The sequence below is a fragment of the Gadus morhua genome, chromosome 15 (genome assembly GCF_902167405.1).
Source record: "Gadus morhua chromosome 15, gadMor3.0, whole genome shotgun sequence".
NCBI classification, from domain to species: Eukaryota; Metazoa; Chordata; class Actinopteri; order Gadiformes; family Gadidae; genus Gadus; species Gadus morhua.
In genome coordinates, this window is record NC_044062.1 from 14130772 (window position 1) to 14154941 (window position 24170).

The 24170-nt window shown below is 44.2% G+C and overlaps 2 protein-coding genes across 4 annotated transcripts; one reads left to right on the forward strand and one right to left on the reverse strand.

Moving 5' to 3' along the window:
* Positions 1-443: 443 nt before the first annotated feature.
* On the forward strand, positions 444-2312 carry sfr1 (SWI5-dependent homologous recombination repair protein 1). Of its 3 annotated transcripts, none has more exons than XM_030379295.1 (4): positions 444-539; positions 699-822; positions 1232-1579; positions 2006-2312. In XM_030379295.1, exons 2-4 carry the CDS (start codon positions 727-729, stop codon positions 2192-2194), a joined length of 633 nt encoding a protein of 210 aa, XP_030235155.1. In that variant the 5' UTR covers positions 444-539; positions 699-726; the 3' UTR covers positions 2195-2312. The 3 variants fall into 3 exon arrangements, with proteins under 3 accessions (XP_030235155.1, XP_030235153.1, XP_030235154.1); XM_030379293.1 differs by having other exon boundaries at positions 445-539; positions 1232-1594; XM_030379294.1 differs by having other exon boundaries at positions 479-822.
* cfap43 (cilia and flagella associated protein 43) lies at positions 2183-24155 on the reverse strand. Its single transcript, XM_030379296.1, has 38 exons — positions 24046-24155; positions 23602-23855; positions 23206-23302; positions 22950-23117; positions 20621-20771; positions 20199-20337; positions 19833-19915; positions 19354-19485; positions 19029-19139; positions 18650-18727; positions 18039-18187; positions 17583-17683; positions 17088-17273; positions 16566-16726; positions 15769-15933; positions 15285-15415; positions 14452-14623; positions 13647-13748; positions 12827-12904; positions 12198-12323; positions 11714-11818; positions 11277-11402; positions 10342-10512; positions 9486-9692; positions 9120-9209; positions 8635-8715; positions 8146-8274; positions 7924-8043; positions 7675-7782; positions 7336-7422; positions 7145-7233; positions 6680-6884; positions 6167-6279; positions 4898-5063; positions 3974-4138; positions 3722-3796; positions 3463-3595; positions 2183-2520 (listed from the first exon to the last, which is right to left on the reverse strand). The coding sequence occupies exons 1-38, from the start codon at positions 24072-24074 to the stop codon at positions 2357-2359; spliced, it is 4947 nt and encodes a 1648-aa protein (XP_030235156.1). The 5' UTR covers positions 24075-24155; the 3' UTR covers positions 2183-2356.
* Positions 24156-24170: the final 15 nt, after the last annotated feature.

Sequence of the window (24170 nt, forward strand, 5' to 3'; positions counted from 1 at the left end):
CCCTGGGGTGGTGAAAAAGCAGACATTGAGCAGGTCCACTGGTCTGTTCAAGTCCCAGCAAGATGCCTTACCTTCCCGCTGAAGGCCAAAGAAACGAATGAAGAGGAACTATAATCCAAAACAAAGACTGAATAGAGTGCAGTGGAGCAACGTCAGCATTTTTAATCCTTTTTTAAACGTTTGAATCAAGGTGTTGTTTCGCAGCAATGAATCATCATCAGACAAATGCTCATCGTTCCATCATCAGTTACTTAATTAATAATTAAAAATAATTTAATAATTTATCTACATTTCTATTTTTCGGAGTTTTTTATATGATAAAAATGAGCTTAAGGTTTATTTGTATATATTTTATAGTTTACATGCATAGACTATAAGTCTCCATAGGCGGTATACAATTAGTTTACGCATTAAACCTAAAATGCCAATGTACTACAAACCACCGAACTACAACACCCACAATGCCCAATCCCCGGATGTTGCGATTGTAATTTCCGCGGGTTTCTTGAACCGAAGAAATGAGGAACTAGTGAAATAATGTGAGTTATAATCAACAACAACAACAACAACGACAACACAACTCTCAAATGATAGTTTAATGAGTTGTATCAATGTGCGCTAATATGTCTAAAGACGAGACGAGGTTCACTGTCAACTTAAACTGCTTGGTTTGTTAACAATAGTGTTAACTTTATCAGACGACCTGGTGTAGACAAGGTGTACCAAATGGAAGGTAACGTCACTCCTAAAGCAGACAGGACGGTGTCGCTCACACCTTTACATTCAACTAAATCAACCCCAACTGAAGTCACAAGTGAAAAGGTAAGCAATCGGACAATTTAGTGACCTGTCAGCCATTTGTTATACTAATTCTATGTTTTTACGTCTGCAAATCATCTTCCGCCAATTGTTACGTGACGTTACGAAGCAAAACCGTCTATGGTTTTGCTTTGCAAACAAAAATATCCCTCCATCTAATAACTGTTGATCTATATTGTTAGATCACAATATATTGTTTTGGATTATATTGTGTGTTTTTTTTTTTCAAAATATGTATTTACTGTAGTCATTTGTGCCGTGCTTATAAAATGTTTTTTTTGTATAACGTTACTCCTGTTTGATTTACACTGCCCTTTTTTGCTGCTGTCACACCGGAATGTCCTTGTCTTATTTATGTTACCCTCATTTGGTACACCCTGTTCTAACTAAGATATTCTGGCATGGTCAACAGCCCCGTCAAAATCTCAGTGCATCACTGAAGGCTAGACTGAGTAGATCGAGGCGCTCATTCACCACACCCTCCTCTGTGGCCAAACGGCTTTGTGTTGACGTTGACGATGAGGATGAGGAGAATGATGGACTGCAAGTCGTGGCAGATCCCAGTGTGATCGTAACCAAAACACCGGGACACCGGTATGTTGCTGAAAAGAAGATTCAAGTTCAGTCACGGACCTCGGGTGGTCTTTCTGAAGCCGAGTTGGCGCCACCCTTGCCAGCAGGCCGGCAGACCCAGAAAGAGCGGCTCAGGAGAGAGCTGAGGGTGAAGATGGACGACCTGCGCAGACTGAACATGGTGAAGGTATACAGAAGCAAGGTAGACCCCGTGCTCCAGCTCTATTATACAATAACAATTATTTGTTTTCTTTCAGCCAAAGCGACTCATATTGCTCAAGGATGCTTGTAACTTGCAGATGATCAAATTGGTTTAGGAAGGAACCGTGAACCAGTTGACTGTTTTAACCATGACACTATCCTGCCCCTAATCTTATAACACACTAATTTGTTATTGTTGGGCAGGACAGTTTAGTCAGCATATTCTATGGTGTTGTACTACCAGTATCCACAGCCCAACCTATCTTATCCTCGAGCCAGATTCCCTAACCCTTACCCGTCCTTTAATGACATGAATCTGAATTCACTGTAAGTCACTTATGATATTATTGTCTGCTAAAAGACTTACTACAAATGCGGTTTATGAAGTTGTTTGCGTCTTGACGCTTTACAGAACGACTTGGCCCATCTCCAGGCGTTGATCGATAAGTGGCGTGGATGTTCCCAGGCTGCACTGTACCAGCTCCAGACAGACCTGCCTCTAGACGGACGTAAAGCCAGCCTGGCTCAGCTCATAGACCTCTTTGGTCTGGAGGACAAGATACTGCACTTTGACCGCTTAGAAGACGAATTTACAGATTAAACATGCTTATATATATTTATTATTAAAATCCAAACCATTACAACATGACAGTTTCAGGAACCGGTTGCTTTAACTGTTTCGTTTTGTCTGTATTAATAAATTATTTTTCCCAATTCTACCATGTGACATGCATCCTGTGTTTTCATTGTGTGTGTTCTGAAACTAATTGAGTGTGGGAAAGTTCTTCATCCTGGAGACCTCCAGCTGTTCCCGGAGTAGGGCCAGTTCCTGGGCCTGGGTTCTGGCAAGGTGCTTCAAGTTCTTCAGCTGAACGATCTCTTGGTAGAGCTCTGCCTCCCGCTCCACGCCCTGGTCGGCCTCCACGGCTACAGACACAACACAGAGGGTTCATTATTCACCAGACCAGAGCCGGCACATTTGATCCGCTTTGGTTTTGTCATTGAAGCAGCCACAGGGGCACTAAAAGCAATGGTATGCAGGAAATGTGTGTACAAGTAGTATTAAGTGTGAATGTTCAAGTCACATCAAGATCTGTTGAATATCATATGAAACTGAAGATATGAATAATGGAGAGGAAACTGCAGTGTATTTGAAAAAAACGTAATTGCATCTTATATTATGCGTAACAAGAACACAGGTGCCATGTGTCCTGAAGTATATTAATGTTGAAGTTATTGAGAACTCAGGACAACAGCTTTAGTGTGTGGAGCAGTCACCATCAACTGTGAATGTTTCAAACTAAATAAATCTAATTGAACCCCATTATTAATTAATTTACTTACTACTTAACTAATTTATTAATCAATGAATGACTTGATTGATCCTGTGGTGCAGGGGTCACCAACCTTTTTGAACCTGAGAGCTACTTCATGGGTACTGAGTCATACAAAGAGCACCCAGTTTGATACACTCTTCTGAAATAACAAATTTGCTCAGTTTGCCTTTAGTTATATATTATTAATATTGATTAATGATAATCATCTATGTGAAGACACTGATCATGTTAATGATTTCTCACAATAATTATCAACAATGACTTAAAAAAGTTGGGAAAGAGTTGTTCAAGAATGAGTTGTGCTATTTTCAGAACAGGCCTGTGTGCGCCTCATGTGGTCCTTGTGGGCGCCCTGGTGCCCGCGGGCACTGTGTTGGTGACCCCTGCTGTGGTGTATCATTTCTCTCTGCTCATGATGATAGAAATTGAAAAACAAAGTACATAAATTCTTAAATATTTTACTTGATTGAATTGTAGTGTGGCTTCCCTTGTTAAGAGCTCTAATAATAACGCTGATTGGTTGATACTGTACCTGTGGAGTCATAAATATGGCTCCTCTCAGACACAGCCACCTCCATCTCCGCCAACTCTTGGTCCAACACAGCAATCTGCTCCGCTTTGATCGCTGCCCGCATGGACACCTGTCTGATCTTCTCCTGAGGACTCTGTCGAAAGACATTAATAACATTCTGTTATGAAACATGCCGACACCTGAAACAATATATATATGTATAACCAGATTTGGTTTGGGAAGATTTCACCACATATCAAGGTAACATATTTCTTGTTACCTTGTCATCAAAGGCGGTGTGCTTCTCCAGACTAGAACCCTGGTCCACCATTTCAAGATCCATCTGGTTTAAATACTGTGGGGAGAAAATACACACCTTTATTCGGCCTGTACCTCTACTATTTTTAACATGGCCTTTTTTTCAACTGCAGACTGACTATTCTGCCAAAAGAAGAGTACAATAAAACATGCATGATTAAAAAAGGATGCATGTATTATATCTTTCATGTCTATGAGTCCTATCTGAAGTGACCTCCTGCTGTTCCTTGGACAGGTGCAGCTTCTGGATGTCCCTGGTCTGCATATCGTAGTGCTCCGTCTGCATCTGGATCCTCCGCTGCTCCCACTCCAGCTGGATGATGCCCTTCCGGAAGTCCTTGCACTCCACCATGGTGGCGATCTTCTGCCCCCCCAGCGTCTGAGGGTCCAGGAGGGATTCACATTCAAATGGAGGACACTGAATGCCGATGGACTCTGTTACCATATACTTTCCAGAACTCCAGCAGACACATTTATCCAAATATATTGAAAGTGAATTTTTGATACATGCCATTAGAGAGCAGGTAGGGCCTTTTGATCAAGCCTACAAGTACCTACAAGTTAGACTGGCTACGGTGGGGCTATATCCCGGAACCTTTGGCTGAACGTCAGCCAAAAAACAGCCTTATTAGGATATGTTTTCAAGCCATCGATGCGTCATTTAAAAAATTAACGGTCTTTCGTTTGCTGGAAATACGTGTGGATTCAGTCTGGGCCGTTGCTACAGAGACAATGGCCAGACGTTTCACCGTTCATTCGTTGTCTACGCTTCGTACACTGAGAAGATACCTCTTGATACGCCAATTGAGTAATATGTTTATCTAAAAATAAACACGACATTTGCCTTGCAATAAATCTGTATTATCTACCAACTGCATCGGAGGGGTATTTGTGTGTGTGTGGGTGTCTGTGTGTGTGTCTCTGTGTTAGTTATGCAGCATCCTTGTTTTGTTTCTCTTTCCAGTCACCTCTTCCAATACACTTATAAGGCTGTGCTTTTGTGTGTGTGTCTGTCTCTGTGTGTGTGTGTGTGTGTGCGCGATTGCGTCTGTGTGCGAGTGTGCACTTCCTCTCAGGATGACTCAACGGTGAGTCATGTGCCTCAGCGTTGTCATGTGACCCTGTGGTGTGTGTAGACCTTGATGTTGGCGCTGAGGTCCTCCACCACGCTGCGGTGGTGCATCACAGAGTCCCTGTGGTCGGGGATGCAGAGGGCAGGGCTGACCTCCACCTCCACCTGGCCCTGCCTCAGCAGCACCTGCACCAGGAGGTCCAGCTGGAAGCGCACCTTCTGCTCCCGCAGGCTGAGGAGGAAGGGGAGAGCTGCTGCATCTCATTCACACAATGCTAAGGGAAAGACATAGCATAGTGCAACAAAATAGCACTCGCGAATTAACTTAACATTACTAAATACTAAGTACGTTTTATTTAATACATGACATAAAGGAGCCGGTTGGCATTAAGGCATCTCGCTCAAGGACGCCTAGAGGGAGACTGTGGGGAATGGGGTTTGATCACAGAACCTTTCAGCTGGGAGTCGAACACCTTAACCAATTTATAGTAAAATGCATTTTTACATGGTTCTGCACGTGTTTGGGAATCATGCTTCATGCAGTTTGCTTTAAATACACAGCTTATCATTTATCATTTCACAATCTGGAAAAAGTAATGCACGCCCACATTACACCACGGCTGGATTACTGCAACTCCCTTTACCTAGGACTCCCTCAATCACTCCTCTCTCGCCTTCAGCTGGTCCAGAACTCCGCAGCAAGGCTGCTGTCTGGATCCAAAAAGCGGGATCATATAACCCCCATCCTAGCATCCCTCCACTGGTTGCCCATCTAGCACAGAATTCATTTAAATGGCCTGGCCCCGCCCTATATCACAGAGCTCATCCACCGCCACTCAGCTCCCAGGTCCCTTAATTAGATCACGTAGTATGGGCCTCCTGCACGTTCCACACACTAGATTAAAACAGAGGGACGACAGGGCTTTTGCTGTGGCTGCCCCCCGCCTTTGGAACGAACTGCCGCCTTCAATTAGAGACGCTCCTTCTGTCACCATTTTTAAATCTAGGCTCAAAACACACCTCTTCTCCCTGGCCTTTCCTCCCCTTTTGTGATATGTTGTTTATTTATATGTTTTTTCATGTACTGTCTATGTATGTGGTACGTGTTCTTTTATATGCCTTTTTGCACCATGTACGGCACTTTGGCCAGTGAAAACTGGTTTTAAATGTGCCTTATAAATAAATTGTACTTACTTACTTATTTACATCTTGCACAGTGGTAAGAGGATTTTCAAACACATGTATTTTTATCCCATTTATATTCCTATTCCACTTTATTTAGATACTGGAACACCTTGATGGAGTCCGTGTTTTATCAATAACACAAAATCATACCCGTTGATTTCATCCATGAGAGTTTGGATCTCATGTTTTGCTGTCTCGTCTTCATCAGTCCGCTTCTGGAGAAAGGCCTGCATCTCGGCCAGGGTCAGGGCCTTCACCTTCACCTGGGGTCAGACACATTGAGGTGGTATCTCTAGCTTGGCCAGCTCCTATCATTGTCCCATCACTTCAGCAAGTACAGATTCATCTGGGTTGTTTATTGTTGGCTAGGACTCGACTTTAACACATTTTTGTCTTATTCCATTACACCGCAGTTCCAGGAATAGAACGAATGATTTATTTTTATATCACCCTTTAAACAGCAGACCTTTCATTGTAAAACCCCAGAAGCCCCAAATTACCCAGAAAAAGATTCATGTGCTGTAAATATTTAGTATCAATAAGCTGAAATTGTATACCTGCAATAAACATTCTTATATAACACCTGCTTCCCCCAAATGCACACCATGCGAGATGAAAGTGACTGTAAAATCGAACAGCCGAACACACGCAATGCGACACTACCTGTTGTTCGCCCTCCACCTTGGCCCTGCGGACCAGACAGAAGCGCTCCCAGACGGTCGGCTCCAGGCCAGCCGGGGTGTTCTCCGGGGAGTCCAGCTCCTCCATGGCCTGCAGCATCTGGCCCAGGCCGTCGCTGGCCGCCCCGCCCAGCGAGAAGCGCTTATTAAAAGGCTTGTTGTCCGCTTGGTCCCTCATCCTCTGGACTCTGGAGGGGGGAGGGAAACGTTCTGAGATTAGAGCCGGATCTCACTAAATCTGCCTCTATAGCTGGGCACCTCTGGGTTTATATAACTGATTAAAATATGAATATGATTAATACAAATTAAACATTGTCATTAATGTCCCCTCCTTAATCCAAAAGACAACTTATTTATTGAAAATACATTTATTTTCTTCTCATTTTTGGCAATATCCGACACTGTGGATTGCTAATAATTGACTAACAAGTTACTGAGCATGACTAACCTGGGTCTGTGCTTGAACAGCTTATAGAGATGATCCACAACATGTGCTTGAACATCGAAGAACTGCTTCCTAAACCCTTTGTCCAGAAGCTTATCGGAGACGTCAACAGATTACTCACCCATGCTTAACCAAAATACATTTACGATATGGCTTTTTATGTGCATTTCTTGGGGTTCTCTGACGCCACTCACTCTGTCCTCAGCCACCACGTTGTCATAGGCTTTTCGACAGAGCTCCACACCCTCGCTCACATTCCTCAGTTCCTCCACGATTGCGTTCTGCACATGTGAATAAGCAGCTCTTAGACCTCCAGTGAAAGTAGAATGAGAGAGAGTGCTAATTGCAATGATAAAAGGTGAAGGTTTGGCGTGCCACGCCAAATTTGTTCTTGCCCTTGAGATGTGAGCAAGCCTTGTTGGAAGATCCTACCCAATTAAAAATCGGATCTGTGAGAAGCGGTCGTAAATACGTTTTGTGACGCGGCATGACTGTGATAGGCAGCATTATTAGGGTTATATAAACAGCCTTACCTTGTCTGCCCTCCGCCTCTCCATGCTGAGCACCAGCTCTCTCTCCCGGTTCCTTATCTCCTCCTCTATCAACATGGAGTACACCAGGTGGGCTATCTTCAGCTCCTCCTAATAAAACCATTTAAAACGTAGATGCTTTGATCCAAACCGTCTTACAAAACCGTTGGTGGCCCCATTGGGAATAAACCCCCTAACCCTGGCACTGTTAATGCCTTGCTCTACCTATGCCTTGTGTAAAAGTTATCTCACCTGGTATATAACTGTCTCTGATTTCAATTTCCTCTCGAACAGTTTGGCCAAGACTTCATCAAACCCTTGTGTTGACTCCAATATGGACGCCTGCATTTTTTTCATTTCACTTTCCAGTGTCTGTGATGATATGGAAACATAGATGAAATGTCTCATTGAAGTGGCCGGAGCCAGCAGTTCTGATAATAGGTTGATAGGACCATGTGTCGATGTATGAAATACCTTCTTGTATTTGTCCTGCTCTTCACTGAGATCCTTGGCCTTCTTCTCATAGTCTTTGTAGATCTTCTTCTCCTCGTCGCTCCACTGCAGCTCCGGTTTGCACACAGCAAACTCAGGCTGAATAACTTCCTACAGGTGTGGGGAATATTAGAGGACTGGGATTTGCTCTGTTTGCTCTGGTTCTCTCTGTCCAGCGGTCATTTTTGACTAAAATCTTCATTAGGACGTGAAGGTTTGTTTTGTTGAGCGAGCTCTGAAGGGAAGTGTAAATTGATTGTCTTTTTTATTTGCTTCCGGAAATGTGTACATCTTTTCTAAAACATTTTTATTTTCTCATTTTTTGTAATTGCAGAGTTAGTTAGTCAGTCTAATAGCCAGATAAGAATGGTCATATATGAAGTAAAACCATTGGACAAAAGTAAGCAAAAACACTTTCATGATGTTGTAGAACAACATCATGAAACCAATGTTGGAAGGAATTTTACCAACCTTCTTCAAGATGTCTTCTTTCTTGACTTGAATGGCCCCTCCCATCATGTCCCCCAGCGCTCTGTCTCTGGAGTTATCTCCCTGGGAGGACAACAACACATCCATCATGTCACCCATCAAATACACTCATACAAATGTTACATCTGAAAATGGTTGCAACACCAGTCTGTAAAGTTGTTATGCAGTGGCAGAAGATGACTTGCTGGGACATGGGTCCCACCAAGTCATCTTCTGCCACTAATCATTTGCCGGGCTTTAGACTTTTTAACACTTTCCCACCTTTTAAATTTAAAAACATACATTGTCAAATATCTATAGCTTATAAGTAAGCAAACTCAGGCATCATGGCAACCAACAAAACACGATTAAACGAAAAAGCAGCCGTCGTAATTACTGCAGAGCAGGAATTCAAAGGTGGGGGGGGATAAATATATAAAAGATTGGGTGGCAGGAATGAAAGTAAGACCACATTTAGTGTTGCATACCTTGGCAGCCAAAAGCATTTGTTCCTCCAGTTTTTTCTTCTCCTCCTCAATCTTCTTTTGCTGCGGGGTGAGGTACTTTTCTACTGTTATCTGAGGTGGGGGAGGGAGGGTGTGAGGTTATCAATATGGTGCATATCATTTGGGTTTGTTTTAGCTTGACGCTATGGCATAGCATCGATCGCATTCGCTTTCTAAAAGATATCAACCCACCCACCCACACTACTGTTTATATAACAGCCCCTCAATAGAATAAACAGAACAGTGAAGTCAAGTTTCATGAGTTGTCTCCCTTCCTAACAAGGCCTCTAATGAGACACTATCTCCATTATGGAGTGTCCCTGGAGCTCCAGGGGAGGGGCGGCCCACCTCTGAGTCCTCCACAGTGAGGGCCCTCTCTGGCTGCTCGCTGTCCCCGAGGGTAGGCTCCCACAGCTCCCGGTTGGCCTCCAAATCCCCCATGATCTCCGCCATGCGCCGGTTCTTCTCCCGGACACGGCTCATCTCCTGCTCCTTTTGCTTGCGCACGCCGTCGAACTCGCCGTTGAACGCCTTCTTGACTCTGCAGATCACATCCTAAGGGGAAGTCAGGTCACTTTTCATTTAGAAAGCCCTTATTTTAGTTCTCTACAGGGCTCCAAAGAAAAAGTCCCCCCAAACCCAGAGGGAAGAAACCGTGAGAGGGAACACAGAAGTGGCATCCCTTCTTCCAGGGAATGAATGATTAAGTTGAACTACTTTAGTCTTACAGTCGCTTCAAAACAAAGCAACTATGGTGGATTCAGATAATTGTCATTAAGTAGCTGGTAGAGGTTCAAGCATCTGGCTCAAAGATGTCCACAGGTAGACTGCAGACATTAGGGATTGAACCGAGAACCTTCTGGTAGCCTAACTGCTAGATCCTGCCTGAATTAAATGGTTAGATGCCGGCAGGACATGTACGGAATATCTAATATTGTTTTATTTACTCTAACCACTTCTCGACTGCTCGCCAAGGCTCTACGATGCTCATAAAACATAGGCAACAGTACAAACATAAAATACTAACCATGTATGTTTTTAATTATCTGTTCACTTCAGTGGATGCTTACTGTTATATCCAATGTTTTTCTTGTGTGATGCCGGCATCCAACTAAACAATAAGCAGTAAATCAATCCTAACATCGTTTTATTACACCTAAGAACCGGTGGGATGGATCTAGAAAGTGTACCAAGGCTCCCAGACCTGGAGCAGAGTTATCTGGTTGATCTTCTGCTCTGTGACGTGCAGGTTGAACTGATCGTAGAGGTGGGGGTTCGAGCAGCCGAGCTGGCCCGCGAAACTCCCGGTCAGAGCTGCGGCCTGGACGTCGGACCCCCCCCCCCTCTCCCTCCTCTCCCTCCTCTCCCTCCTCTCCTCCGCTGGGCCTCCCGTGCGGGACGTCCTTCTGGGTCTGCAGGTTTCAGGGGGAGGGTGAGAGAAGGCTGTCTTGAATGATTGGAATTGGAACGAGTATTTGGAAAAACGACCCTGTGGCTTTAAATATAGAAGTAATTGCAGTGCAATGCAGGGTCAATGGTAAGCCTCTTGTCTTTGGAGGCCAAAGAGATGGTGTACTGGGCCCAAATAGCTCTGGGCCTTTCTCAAGCATTTAGAACGTTGTGGCCTTTCATAGGTCATAGGTTCAGACCCAATGTTTGTTTTTAAAGTTTTACACAACATTCCGTTCATAAAGTTGTTTATGACATCTTGATTGGCTTAGCCACGAAACTCACATCCAAGTGATTAAAGTGGAACAACCGGAGACATCAAATGTAATTGCCTTGCTGCGTCTATGCAGAAAACAAACACAAGCCAAACTATCGCTGAGGCTGTATGTTGGTCATACCAGGGCACTGCCATGGATCAACACAGGCTGCCATTCTGCATTGCATATAAAAACAGCAAACATCTGGATTAATTTCTACCAAATCAGCACATGTGGCTATGGAGCATTTGCTGGCATCCAAACCCTCAGACTCTGTGTTCTTGTTAAACTGAAACTGTGTGTGTGTGTGTGTGTGTGTGTGTGTGTGTGTGTGTGTGTGTGTGTGTGTGTGTGTGTGTGTGTGTGTGTGTGTGTGTGTGTGTGTGTGCCTGTGCGTGTGTGTGCGTGTGTGCGTTTGCATGTGCGTGCGCACGCTGCTTACAATGCGGTTGGCCGTCTCTATGGCTCTGATACTTTCCACCCTGAGGAGATCGTCCAGTTCTTTCCCTGTTCGCTCCTTCATCGGATAGTTCTTCACTTCAAGGTCAGAATGGAAGCCCTGTGGTAGTGAATTGCATTTCTTTAAAAACCTTTAATATGATGGATAAATCAGCCTATAACCCAGCCTGGCCGTTGGCTGTACCAACTGGTAGGCTGATCCATACATCATACATCCGGGTTGACAATCTCCCTTGTGATGTAGCTGGAGGGTAGATTTATTAAATGGCTTGTAATTGTTGATCAATATCCCACATGGTGATAAAATATAGGGGTCCTATATTAATAATTATAATTCAAACACTCTTATTTAATTTTTCTACTTTAATTGGTAGGCACGTTATGATCGGTTAACGACTTGGCTCCTCCTACCTTGATGGCCTTTCCTTTCACCTTCATGGAGTCCCAGCAGTCTCTTTTGAGGAGTTCACGCAGGTAGCTTTTGGCCAGGTTCCCCATTTCTATCTCTTCCCTCACCTTAAATACCGGGAAACACACCAACATAGAGATTACTCTTCCCATCTCTACACACACACAACAAAAGGGTGACTAGGTCTGGCATGAGTACAAGGCTGGGCTCCGGGCCTCGATTTCATTAGTCACCTTATATCAAGTCAAAATAAGTTAAGTTTGTACTCTTATCTTTTAATCACAGACGGGAAATTGGAAAAATAACAACATAACAGTACGACATAACAGCTTCCCATATCCCCCTCTACACACAAAGACACACACACACAGAAGCAAACAGAAGCACACAGACAAACAAGGAAGCACACAGACACACACGGACACACACAGAAGCCGACATGGTGAGTAAGCTCATGACTCATAGACATCTGTTGTGTGGCGTTACCGTGGCGACCTCCCGCTCTCCGTCGACCTCTAACCTCCTCTGCTCGCCCACGTCCAAGTTGAACTCGTGCCCGTCCAGACGCCAGATATCTGGGAGCTCCTCGTTCGCCAGCATCCTCTCCCCACTCTGGACAGAGGTCAGTCCAGACTACCGTTACTCCACTTCGTTGGAAGATGATTAATCACGGAACACGACCCAAAAAGCTTTGAGAGACGCTTATCCACGTAGGGATCGGTGAAAGCAACACCTAATGTATGTTTTTAGTCTGCCGTTATAGTTATACCTATAAGGCCTGCATGGTTCTTATAACATTCATATTTCAGGAAATGAGAGAACAGTAGGTGAACTATGATGAACCTTCAAGGTGACTCAGCACGAAGCTGTGCAAATAACTTTGCAGCCACAAACAATTTACCTTCTGTTTTTAATTTGAACGCTGTTTGTGAGGTGCTAAGGAATGTGTTGGAAAAAGCTGTGAGTCTAAATCTAACCCTTTGTATTCATGTGTTATGGGTTGGGTTGGAGCTGCGTGTATGGTTCACTATTGTGATGAGACCGCTGCCCTCATTTGAAGTTTCTAAGCGTTTTAACTGAACATCAAACAAAAATCTCTAATTCAATCCACTCACAGTGTCAAGCAATTGTTTTATGCCTTTTCTTATTTCTTCCTTTTTCTCGGAATACCGTTGCTGCTCCGCCTCCAAAACCTATGAGACACAAACAGAAACATCCACGCTTATAGGTTAGAAACTCCATACAGTAGCCTAGTCTAGATATTATAAATCAAACGTCTTATCTATCATCACTCCCTGCAGAGATACGCGCGGTAGGCAAACACACCTGTGCGCTACACACACACGGAGCTCCTACATCACAGAAATGTAGACGAACGATTAGCGCCCAGCTGGAAGGCGTGTAGTGGCACAGGAGGGTGATTAAACAGACTGCTTGTTTCCCATGTGGGTGCAAACTAACATGTAGGAAACCCACTACATGGGGAGTGTCACCTCTGTGTATTGTTATCAGAACTGATTGTTGCACAGCAGTGAGTTTCCAGATTTTCATCTTGATCTGTAGGCATTCGCCGCGCCGCTGTGTTTTCTACTTGATTGATGACCGATTCATGATCTCGGGAGATATCAAAGTATTGCACATCATCGAAGGAATGCGCCCACAGCGAAACAGCTCGTATTTTTCGGCTGAAATGTGTGTGCCCAAGCGTGGATCAACACTCATACGTGCACATACTCTCACATTCACTCACTCACACAAACATACAAACTCACAGACACGCACAAGTGCATTTGACCATGAAGATACAACCCAGAAATTGCAAGAATCATCAGAGAGACACACACATACAAACACACACATGTATCTGATAATCGTGGGGACATTCCACCCGGTCCTCATAAATACCACAACCGTTTATATGTTTTTAACACTCACCGCCTCTTCTCTGGTTTCCAGCCAGGTGGGGTCGGAGGTCAAATTGGGGTCCCCCTCGTCCAGCTCTGGTGACATCTCCGTGGCGTCACTGACCTCACTGACCTAGAAAAAACAGGAGCCACTTGGTGTTAGACAAGACAGTATGAATACGATGAATTACAATGTAAATTGTACTTAGACACACACAACCACACACACACACACACAATCACACACACACACACACACACACACACACACACACACACACACACACACACACACACACACACACACACACACACACACACACACACACACACACAGCTGTTGAACAGGTGGAGGCTCTGCATGAAATCCGAAACATATTTCTAGGGACGGTGTGAGAAGAGGAGGGAGGAGGTTTGAATGTTCCAGACTTTACTACAGTATTATGAATATAATTAGATGGCTGCTCCAAGTGGTTCAACAGGACAAGACACAGTGTTTTGGTGAAGTATATACACACTCAGAAACCTGGATTACCGTCATATAGTTGGGATAGCTTAAGGCAGGGCCGTGGTCATGTCTAGTGTTTGCTTGACTTCACCCTCGTCTTGGCACAGTGTCGAGCACAAGGAGATAACATTTCACTGATTAATTCGTAAAGTATGAATGTGATGCATGATAACCTGACATCAATGACACACAGTGAATAAATGCATATATGCATTTATACTTTTTTGAGAATGTACTTATTAATGCAGATGCTTGTATACTAAGGGATTCATCTACATAGGTTTACAGACATTAACAGCTGACTTTGCGGTGGCATTGAATGGGTTACCTCCTCTGTCCCTGGGCGTGGGGAGCCTAAAGGAGGCAAGGACCCTTGGGGGCCCTCAGTCATGGCCCCCAGCGCGGCATTCTCTACTTTCAGGACGTTCTCCAATTGCCGAGCGGCACTTTGGCAGTAATATGTGGCTTCTCCGGCCTCTGAGCTGCCAGACGTTTCAGTTCTGAAATACAAAAATACATTGCATCCGGTGACAACGTATACATTTCACTTTATTCTTCAAGCATGTTTTCGTCACTACAGTAGTAGTAGCAATAAATATAATTAATTGTATAATTGTATGTTTTTATTGATTGCTACTATTCCTGCCTGCAGTATTTTAAGTCATTGATATGCATGATGTTTTTATTATATAAGATACTATTTCATTATTTTGGCATGTATCCAAAACAATTAAAGTATTTTCTTTAAACATACAGAGAGCCCGCCCTAGAAGCCACCCTTGTGGTGAACTAATCCATGATTATATGGTGTGTTTTCATTCCTGCTGCTACAGTGCATTGGATTTCCTTTGTGGATTTTTACATTCCATTGAAAATACTTTGCAAAATTGGAACCTTGAATCGCTGATGAAACTTCTCATTCAAAAGTTTAAAAACAATTGGACACACTAAAAACTGCTGGAGTTTCCAATAAAGTTTACACTATTTTGGGGATCAAATATCATAATAAAAGACTTTCAAGGATTTCATGTGAAAGGCCATTTACATGATAAGAGTCTGCGCTGACTTTGCCCGACATTGTCATGGGCGCGCCCGCACCCTCTGCTGGTGAGGTGCGGTATAGCATCTGCTCAACTCTTAAAATAAAATCAATCTCCTCACCTCAGCCTAGTGCAGACAAGGGAACCGTCCCCCAAGCCTGCAGTGACTAGCGTCTGGCCGTCGGCAGAGAAGGAGAGGCCACCAGCGCCTCCCAGGCGACACGAGTGACACTCTATCTCAGCGTACCTATCCTGTTTAGAAGACCAGAAATAAACCAGCTTTGCAAACACATACATTAATATGAAACACACCCTGCTGACACACACTGTCACATTTATTATATTCACAAGTCGGTCACTGACAGTTGAACTGGTGGGGCAAGACTTCAAAACTGCTAGGGTAAGGGCTGCCCTACCCATGCAAACAATGTGTGCAAACTGGTCATTTGAGGACACTTTGCATAACAGCAGCCACTGCTCCCATTTAAAAATGATAGATTAAATCACAAAACTCGTGATTCATAACGGCACCAACATGGCAGTTTGTCTGCTTCCGCACAGCAGGAGTGTGTCCAGACAACAGGAAGTCATCAACCTGTCCCTACCAGAGCGGCGGTGGTACGCAGTCGCAGCAGGCCGTCCCTTCCCACCGACGCCAGCCAGGAGCCGTGAGGGGACAGGGCCAGGAGGCTGGGCCCCAGAGGATGACCCTCCACTTCCTCCTCCGGCCCCAGCTGGCACACCGTTGGCCCGGGAACACCGCCTGCATCCTGCCAGATAAGGAGCAGCCAATGGGATTGAGGTTACCACATCAGCGGCACGCCAGATTTTAATCAAGACGGTTTGCCAAGTGCCTATGTACTGTTTGCCAACGGGTCGTCCCTTGGGTACCCAGAGCCAAGGCTTTGACTTAGAGAATCTCCTTTTGATTCTGTGTTGTTGTTTTTTACATTATCGGCCCGGATTTCCCCTACCACCTCAACTTTAACAACACACTCATGCTTAGTGTGAGGTAGATGCATTGAAAAACATGCACAAAGTGCAGCCTGGCGCTTTTATAAATAATGATATTCGGTCAGATTACCCTCTAAATGTTCCCAACTGTTTAAAGCTTTCCAATAATTACAAGAAAGCGTGCACCCGAAACATAAACAGTCCAAATAATAATCAATAAACCAACCGTAGTACAACAACTTATAACTCCTAAATAAATATTATCCTCCTGTAAATACTCCCATGCATTCTACTCTTGTCTCTTTTAGTACCTCAGTGAAATCTAATAAAGCGACGACACATCAGTCATGAGAGAAGCCGCAGGGCCTTAAACACAAACGACGGCAAACCACAGAGACCGACGGCTATCATGTGGCAACAGAGGGGCGTGTTGTTGTAAAACCCCCACCTGGGACACTTTAAATCTCTGCAAAGTCTTGAGCTCCTCGCAGCACGCAAAGATCTCCCCGACGCCCAGCACGCATGACTGGAGTGCACGTGGCGCCTCATACGTGCTCGCCTGGAAAGTGTTTGCAGATAGACGGCCGTGTGCGTCCGCGCAACTTGGACCTGCCGTTTGGGAACAGGAGCACAACGTGGACGACTCGCTGGTCAAAAATGCAAACCCGTTCCAACTCTTCTTTTGTGCCTCTCTTTCACCAGCCCGACCTTTAGCACAACTAAACCGGCATTTATCTTTTGTTGGAGGGACAAAGAAAGATCCTTCACGTGTGATTGTGTCCACAACATTTCCATTCAGTTGTCCGATGATTATGATCGAGCATGCCATTTGTTAGTATGAGCCTAGTCATCGGCAGCACATCCTTTTACTCTGATAACCAAATGGACATTGAGCCGAGTAGTGATAACAAATGCAGTAACGTAAGTAACGATAGACAGAGAGGTGGGCTGGTGTCCTCAGGTGGAATACCTGAAAGCTCCTTCAGAGAGAGAGAGAGCAGGTGGAAAAGACTTCCTCCTCCTCCTCCTCCTCCTCCTCCTCCTCCCCCTCCGTTCTTGGGGTCCTTGGGTCCGGGGCACAGCGCTAGAACCTGCACCCGCTCAGAACCTCTCTTGTGTTGGGTGGACAGGGATAGAACGGGCCTGCCGGGAGCGACTGAAACAGCAGGGGAAGTAAACTGTGTTAACAATGCTGGTGGGAATGGATTCGAGGGTCAGGGTTTTTGACTCCCACGGCCTTTTACCATATGTATACATCCATACCTGTAAGCACTGAGCAGGGTACCCTTACCCCCTAACTGCAAATTAAAATAAAATCGCTCAGTGACATGGAAGACAACTTAAAAGGGTTGCCAAAGAGGGAGCGACCCATCATTTCGTCTATGTCTGGGTCATTTATATTGGTAACAGACCAGACAAAGAAAATAAGAGGACATTTGTTAGTGTCCCCGTGTATGGGCCCTACCTGTGTATCCTATGACCGCAAATGTTTTCGACGGTTTGGCGTCCAGTAGGAAGATGTGGGAATCGGACGCACAGACAAGAATGTTTCCTCCTTCGTCAAACCTGTTACACAAAGCAATAGGAACACAAACACACAATCATATCACACCAACATATGTACTGATGTATTGTATATATCTATTCGATTATTGATAGGTTTCATATGTTTGTTTTATACACATTTTTGAATGTCCATCACTTTTTAAATGTTTTATAACTGTGTTGCGGTAACGTAAGCCACATTCCCTTACCAGTACATCTTACATTTCTTAACTTAACAAAAGTGAACATATAACATCTAACAGCTACACATCTGTGCTCCATTCGCCCATGAGAGGACATGAACACATGTGTGAAACCTCAGACCATGTGTGAATGCAAGTGTGTGTCTGTGTGTGCGTGATGGAGCGGTATGTACACCAGGCAGTCCACGGGCCTGCGGTACAGATGGATCTTGAGGACGAGGCGCGGTCGCCCCGCGCTGCTCAGATCAACAAACAACAGGTGGCCTGAGAGGGTTCCAATCGCAGCATAGTGGGAAGCAGGACAACAGGCTAGACAGGAGACCTAAACACACACACACACACACACACACACACACACACACACACACACACACACACACACACACACACACACACACACACACACACACACACACACACACACACAGGGCATCATATGTATAGCTAGGCTATGTGCAAGTGAGGCCGTTTCGCTTAACGCAATAAATAAATAAAGGTTTCAATATAAGTTATTTGAAGGTAATTTGTTTAGAATTAAGTTTTGTTGTGTGCACAGTGTGACTAAACCGAGACATATCTCAGACATGTACGCACAACAAAAATGAGGGGAGGGAATGATGAATACTATGAAGAAAGATGACTGAATGAATGAAGAAAGAAGTGCATGGGTTTGGTTATTGTGATTCTGTCAATGACGACATATACGACTCTGTCACAATAATCAAACCCTCTGTCAAGTCTCTAAATGGAATTGTCCAAAATGTAGGGACGTGATGAATCAGACCTGGGTTCGAAGGGATAGTGACCCTGTCAGATCGCCCTCAGAGGACCACTGCTGCAGTTCACCACACTCCCTCAATGACTGCAGACACCATGATCAGACACACACATATCAACATACTACAGGACGGCATATAAATACAGTATGTATATTTTTCTGCATATCTATATCTTTCTAGGTTTTTTATTGCCTTGCTCTACTTTTGGGTATTATATTCTTAATGAAGTTTGTCTCATCATATATATATTGTCCTTTCTAGACAATCAATTGTTATAATTTAAACAATGTATGGGATCAATTAGATAAACAGAATCTAAAAGCATGTTTTAGTCAATAAATCACCAGGCCACATTTTGCTTGTCCTCTTATTGAACTCTCTCACCACAAACGTATCCTGGCCCATGGAAGCTGCAGCTACAAAGCCTCCAGTGAGGACATCCAGGATGTTTTCCATCGAACCCGGCTTGAGCGGTTGGTGTCTGTAGATCTGCCCCTTGAGGAGGTTGATCAATGTTAACGTTTGACAAAACAAACCAAAAAGTCCTGAAATTTGTATTTGTATTTAAACAAATACAAATTGTATATACTTAAATTAAGATATCCATTTATAATTGTATTTATGGAAATCATTTATTTGGTTAAACATTATGAATAACTATGTTACAGAAAACACATTTTTGATGACAACCAACCGGTCTCAAGCTTACCGAGCTTGAGACCAATAGTAAGGAATTGTAGTCAGGGGAAAAGACAATGGTCCTGATGGCCTCCTCCACTTCAAGCGTCTGGGAGATCTCAACTCTGGTCCCGTTTACCTTCAAGCAGTGCAGGAGATGATCCTGAAATAGACAAAGCACTGGTGACATCAATGCACTCATGAGCCCACTATTTCATTCAAAGTGACTTACAGTGAATTCAGATACAAGTATTGGGGAGTAGGTAGAGGGTGAGGGGCGTCTTGCCTAAAGATTCCTAAATTAGGTTTGTGGACATCATTATCTTTTGGCTGGGAGACGAACACCCTTACCACTACACCTTTCCTACCCCTCAAAGTATTTTCAGAGGCATTCTATTGCAAATAGGATCTTCAATCCCAAAACACAGGACATAGCATAGTCAATTTAAATTGACATGGCGAACTATACTATATTGTTCAGAAATGGGAAAGGGAAATACTATTAATTACCTTTCCTGCAACATACAAGCCATCACTGTGAAGAGCCAAACTCTGGAACCCACCATCTTTGAGTTCAGGGTTTGCATCAGGAGCTGAAGTAACAACATAAAAATAAAACATGACTGTGTTCTTCAACAGCAGGTGTATCGATGCACCTGATCAACGTTATCGCCTTATTGGTTAGTTGGGTGAATAAACCTTCTAGAAACTGTGGAAAACATGACAACTCAATCCGTTAGTTAGCACCCAGGTAGCATTTACAATGCATTTCCATTGAGTCGCCATGTTTTCCCGTAAAGATTATAGAAGGTTTCCCACCCGACCAACCAATAGGCCTGCTATGAACACAGACTTATTTCCAGGGGCGGGGGGTACCTGTGGGGTTGTACAGGATGCGGACAGAAGGGGCGTCCGGGTTGGCCAGCAGCAGGTACCCCTCCTGACAGCCTACGTAGAGCTCAGCGGCGGGGGTCCAGCATGCGGCCAGTGGGGTCAGTCTGGGGGTCCTACGCTCCTGTGGCATAGGCAAATAAACTAACAAATAGCCTCGTCACTCATCACCGAAAACCCTGGACGATGACAACAAACGGCAAAATTCTCAAACGAAACAAGCTGATTATATTTAAGTAACCTTCAAATAATATTGACTTTTACACAAAAGTCAAAAATATTGGAAGGCCTCAAAATTGGATTGAAACCACAACAACAACAACAACAACAACATCAAAATGAATCATTATTTTCCCTTTATTATCCATATAATCTATTACTAGGGTTCAGAGCGACGAGCGAGCTACCAGAAAGCCATCTGCCCTGACTCCTTTTAGGCCGGCTATAGCAGACGCTGGCATCTGAGGGCCCCAGTAGGTGAGCCTGCCGTTCACAATGTGTGAGGGCGGGCCTTCTCTCTCGATCAGGGAGCCATCGGCTGCTGGGAGATGAAGTTCTCTGGAAGACAACCAAACAAAGTTTAATGATAATAGTTAATATTTCACAATCCAACGGCTATACTGCCAAAGCTCTAGCAACACCGTTAAACTGCAACATTTGAGGGTTATGACTCTGTTCATGTTGTCACATCTCAAGAGTTATGTATTTGATTGTTTCTTTCATCGCTTCCTGTTATACTTTGTTGTTCTCACATCTCTCGATTTAGATACTTCACTTCCTGCCCTTGTTTTTTGCCACCTCTGTGATTGTCCACCAATGCTGTGGTTAGTTTCACCTGTTAAACCTGTGGGGGGGGGGATTGGGGGGAGTTGGCTTCGCCTGGGGATTACCCCCAACCTCGGATTTGGTGTTGGGGGTATAGGGGAGCATGCCATTTGTTAGTATGAGCCTAGTCATTGGCTGCACAACCTATTACTCTGATAACCAAATGGACATTGAGCAGAGTAGGGATAACTCTCTGCTCAATTACATTGAGTAATCAGTGTAAGACGTTCAGCCAGCTATCTCCACACGCACTAGAGGAGTTCTCCTAGCTGGCAACCACCCCAGGCCATATAATAATCAAACAGTAACAATGAACCATTCTTTCATCACCACCCTTTGCCCTTTGTCTAAAGGAGCCCAATAAAGGTCAACTAGGTGGTGTGCAGCCGGGACTTTGCGTCACAAACTACTCCTGTTTTCTACCAGCTGCAATTGAGTCCTTTTGCCAGTTTTTACACCAGCCTAGTCTGCATGTTTCCCTCCAAGTGACAGTTCGCCTTTGTTCTTCATGTCAAATGTCCCATCTTTTTTTTTTCTAGAGTTTAGTGTTCCTGTTGTTTTTATATCCCTGCTAGTTTTCCTGATTACACCTTTGTCTTCTCATGCTGGATTTGTTTGCCTGATCGCCTGAATGATTCCCCGTCTGTGGGAGTGTGTGGATGATGGCCGGTTTAGGCAGCCTCTGGTCCAGTTGGATAGGACTCTGGGGCTGGGGCTGGCTGCACACCTGTTCAACCAGCCAGAGGTTAAACCAACCATCGCCACATGCACTCAAGGAATTCTCTGAGATGGCAACAAGCTATGTATCATGATCAAACTTTTACAATAAACCTGTCTTTTATCACCCCCAACCTGCATCCATTGTCTGGAGGAGCCCAATAGAAGTCACCTAGGCGGTGTGTAGCAAAGACTTTGATACACTGGTGTCCAATTTGGGGCCTCTCCAGACTGCTTGGGACCCAGAACGGCTCTTCAGGGACACACAGCAGCTGCCCGTTCCCCAACAGCACAGTGGAGCCCAGAAGAGGTTGGGGGAGGTAGCACAGCGACCACAGGCAAATGTCTGTGGATAGCCTTCCCTGGAGTCAGCCTGAAGCAGTCCACACCTCTGTCAGCAAGGACAGTATCCAAAGAAGGCCCCATGCTCCATGAGGGAGATGGGGTAGAGGGTGGGCCTACCACAGGCTGTGTCCGGGCCCTCCGAGGATCTACCACTCTAGCCCAGCTGAACCTTGACCCAGCCCGTCAAGACAGCCCTGCCAGCCCCTCGTCCGTTGAACCTTCAGCAAGGCAAGGTGGCATCCCAGGCCTCCAGTCTCCAGGAAGGAGGGGGAGGTTGGGTTGGCGGGTCACAGTGGAGGGTATAGGGACATATGGTTGGGAGCTTTTATTTTTAGGTATGATAACCCTGTGGTACTGATGTAAAAATAATTTGGAGGGAATTAAACCAGCCCACTCCACATACTAGAAGAGTTCTCCCAGATGGCAACAACAGCAGGCCATGTCTAATTTTCAAACCTTTAGAATAAACCGGCCTTTAAACATCACTACCCTGCGTCCTTTGTCTGGAGGAGCCAAAATAAAGGTCACCTAGGTGGAGTGTGGCGGGTATCAGCGACTTTGCTACACAAACCTTTTCTCAAGTAAGGACTACTCTTGCTTTCTACCAGCTGTTGTGGAAATTGAGACAACTTGCTAGAGTTGTCCCCAGCCCTTACACATATGAATTATGAATTATTATGAATATCATTTATTATTAAACCTAGGGGCACCAAGCAACTATAGTGGGGGCCAAGGCCTCATGCTCTAGTTAGTCTACAGGTTGGCTGTGAACCTTGGAGATTAGACCAAGTAGCCTTAGAACAGCAGTCAAATATAGCCATCCCCTATCCTCCCACTAAACATACCTACCTTTTCATCAGGATGTGATGTGTATCGCTCTTCTCGATGTTCCACACTGTGAGGGTTTTTGAACCCAGAGCACATATCTGCTGCCAATTCATTGGGTTGAAAACCAAATAAATTACATCTTTTCCAGCTTGTGGTTGAGTACAGATTATCTCTGCGTTTTCCCAGTTCCTGCAGAAGAGTTGTCAATAAGATTTAGTACAGATTATATTTCTGATCTTATTGTTCTGTGGAATAAATATTAATGTTCATAATTTACCACACTGTGATGGTATGATCTGGCAGAGAGGAATAGCAGCATAAGTATGGACCGACATCGCTCAACGCCAGAGAAGTATAGTCAAGCGTTGCTGTGCCTGATGGTAAAATCAGAAAAGTATGTTTATAATCAATGAGATTGCATTGAACAGACAGACAATGCACTCTGTTACTTCCTAAATCACAGATTGGAAGTTACTGAGGAAGTAGGCAGGACAGTATAATGATTTAAAAAGAGATTAAACTAAAAATATATCACAATACACTTCCAAGATTACTAGAAATATATATAACAATAATTAGATAAAGAGAATAATTTAACGTTATGGCCTAACATTGTGAGAGTTGAGGTACAATATTGAGTTGTTCATTACTGATTTATAAATAATGCTACTACCTTTCAGCTCATGTTTTAACTTGAGTTCAGGATAGCTGAGCACGAATATTGAAGGGTTCAGCCTCTGCTCAGAGACAGCCAAAACCCTAGAAGTCCCACTGGCTGTGAATGCACCGATGCCTTTGCCAGGGCTTTGGAGGACAGTTCTCTTTTTGGAGTCAATGTTAAGGAAAACGATGTGGTTTCCACACGTATAACATGCTGTTATCGTGTCAATGAACACCACTCTTTGCTTTGCAAACCCCTGTGCCCACCTGGGGAGAGAAAACAACCCAAATGAAGTCATTGTTCATGTATTTTAATGAAGTTCCTTTTGAGAGACTAAAATAACTAATACTACGAATATTATCAATGATGACAAAGTAGCTATTCCTTTATAATGACGAGGCTACATTACCCATACATTCACAAATAATAATTTGAACAGTCAATCTTTCAATGTACCTGACTTCTAGACTCCCAATCTCATCCATTTCAACTGAAAATGAAAATGACGTTTTCTGTATGCAGCGAGAGAGTAATTTGGTATCCTTGACAACCAGTAACTAACAAACGGAACGCCACAAGAT

Bases quoted from the DNA above. Each gene is read 5' to 3' on its own strand.
- cfap43 (XM_030379296.1), bottom strand. From the start codon at position 24,074: ATGGATGAGATTGGGAGTCTAGAAGTCAG. The intron at 14,624-15,284 runs GTGAGGAGATTG...TTTGTATTTCAG, and splicing joins CTTGTCTGCACTAGGCTGAG to AACTGAAACGTCTGGCAGCT. The intron at 8,275-8,634 runs GTTGGTAAAATT...CCACACCTGTAG, and splicing joins AAGAAGACATCTTGAAGAAG to GAAGTTATTCAGCCTGAGTT.
- sfr1 (XM_030379293.1), top strand. From the start codon at position 727: ATGGAAGGTAACGTCACTCCTAAAGCAGACAGGACGGTGTCGCTCACA. The intron at 823-1,231 runs GTAAGCAATCGG...CATGGTCAACAG, and splicing joins CTGAAGTCACAAGTGAAAAG to CCCCGTCAAAATCTCAGTGC. The intron at 1,595-2,005 runs GTAGACCCCGTG...GACGCTTTACAG, and splicing joins TGAAGGTATACAGAAGCAAG to AACGACTTGGCCCATCTCCA.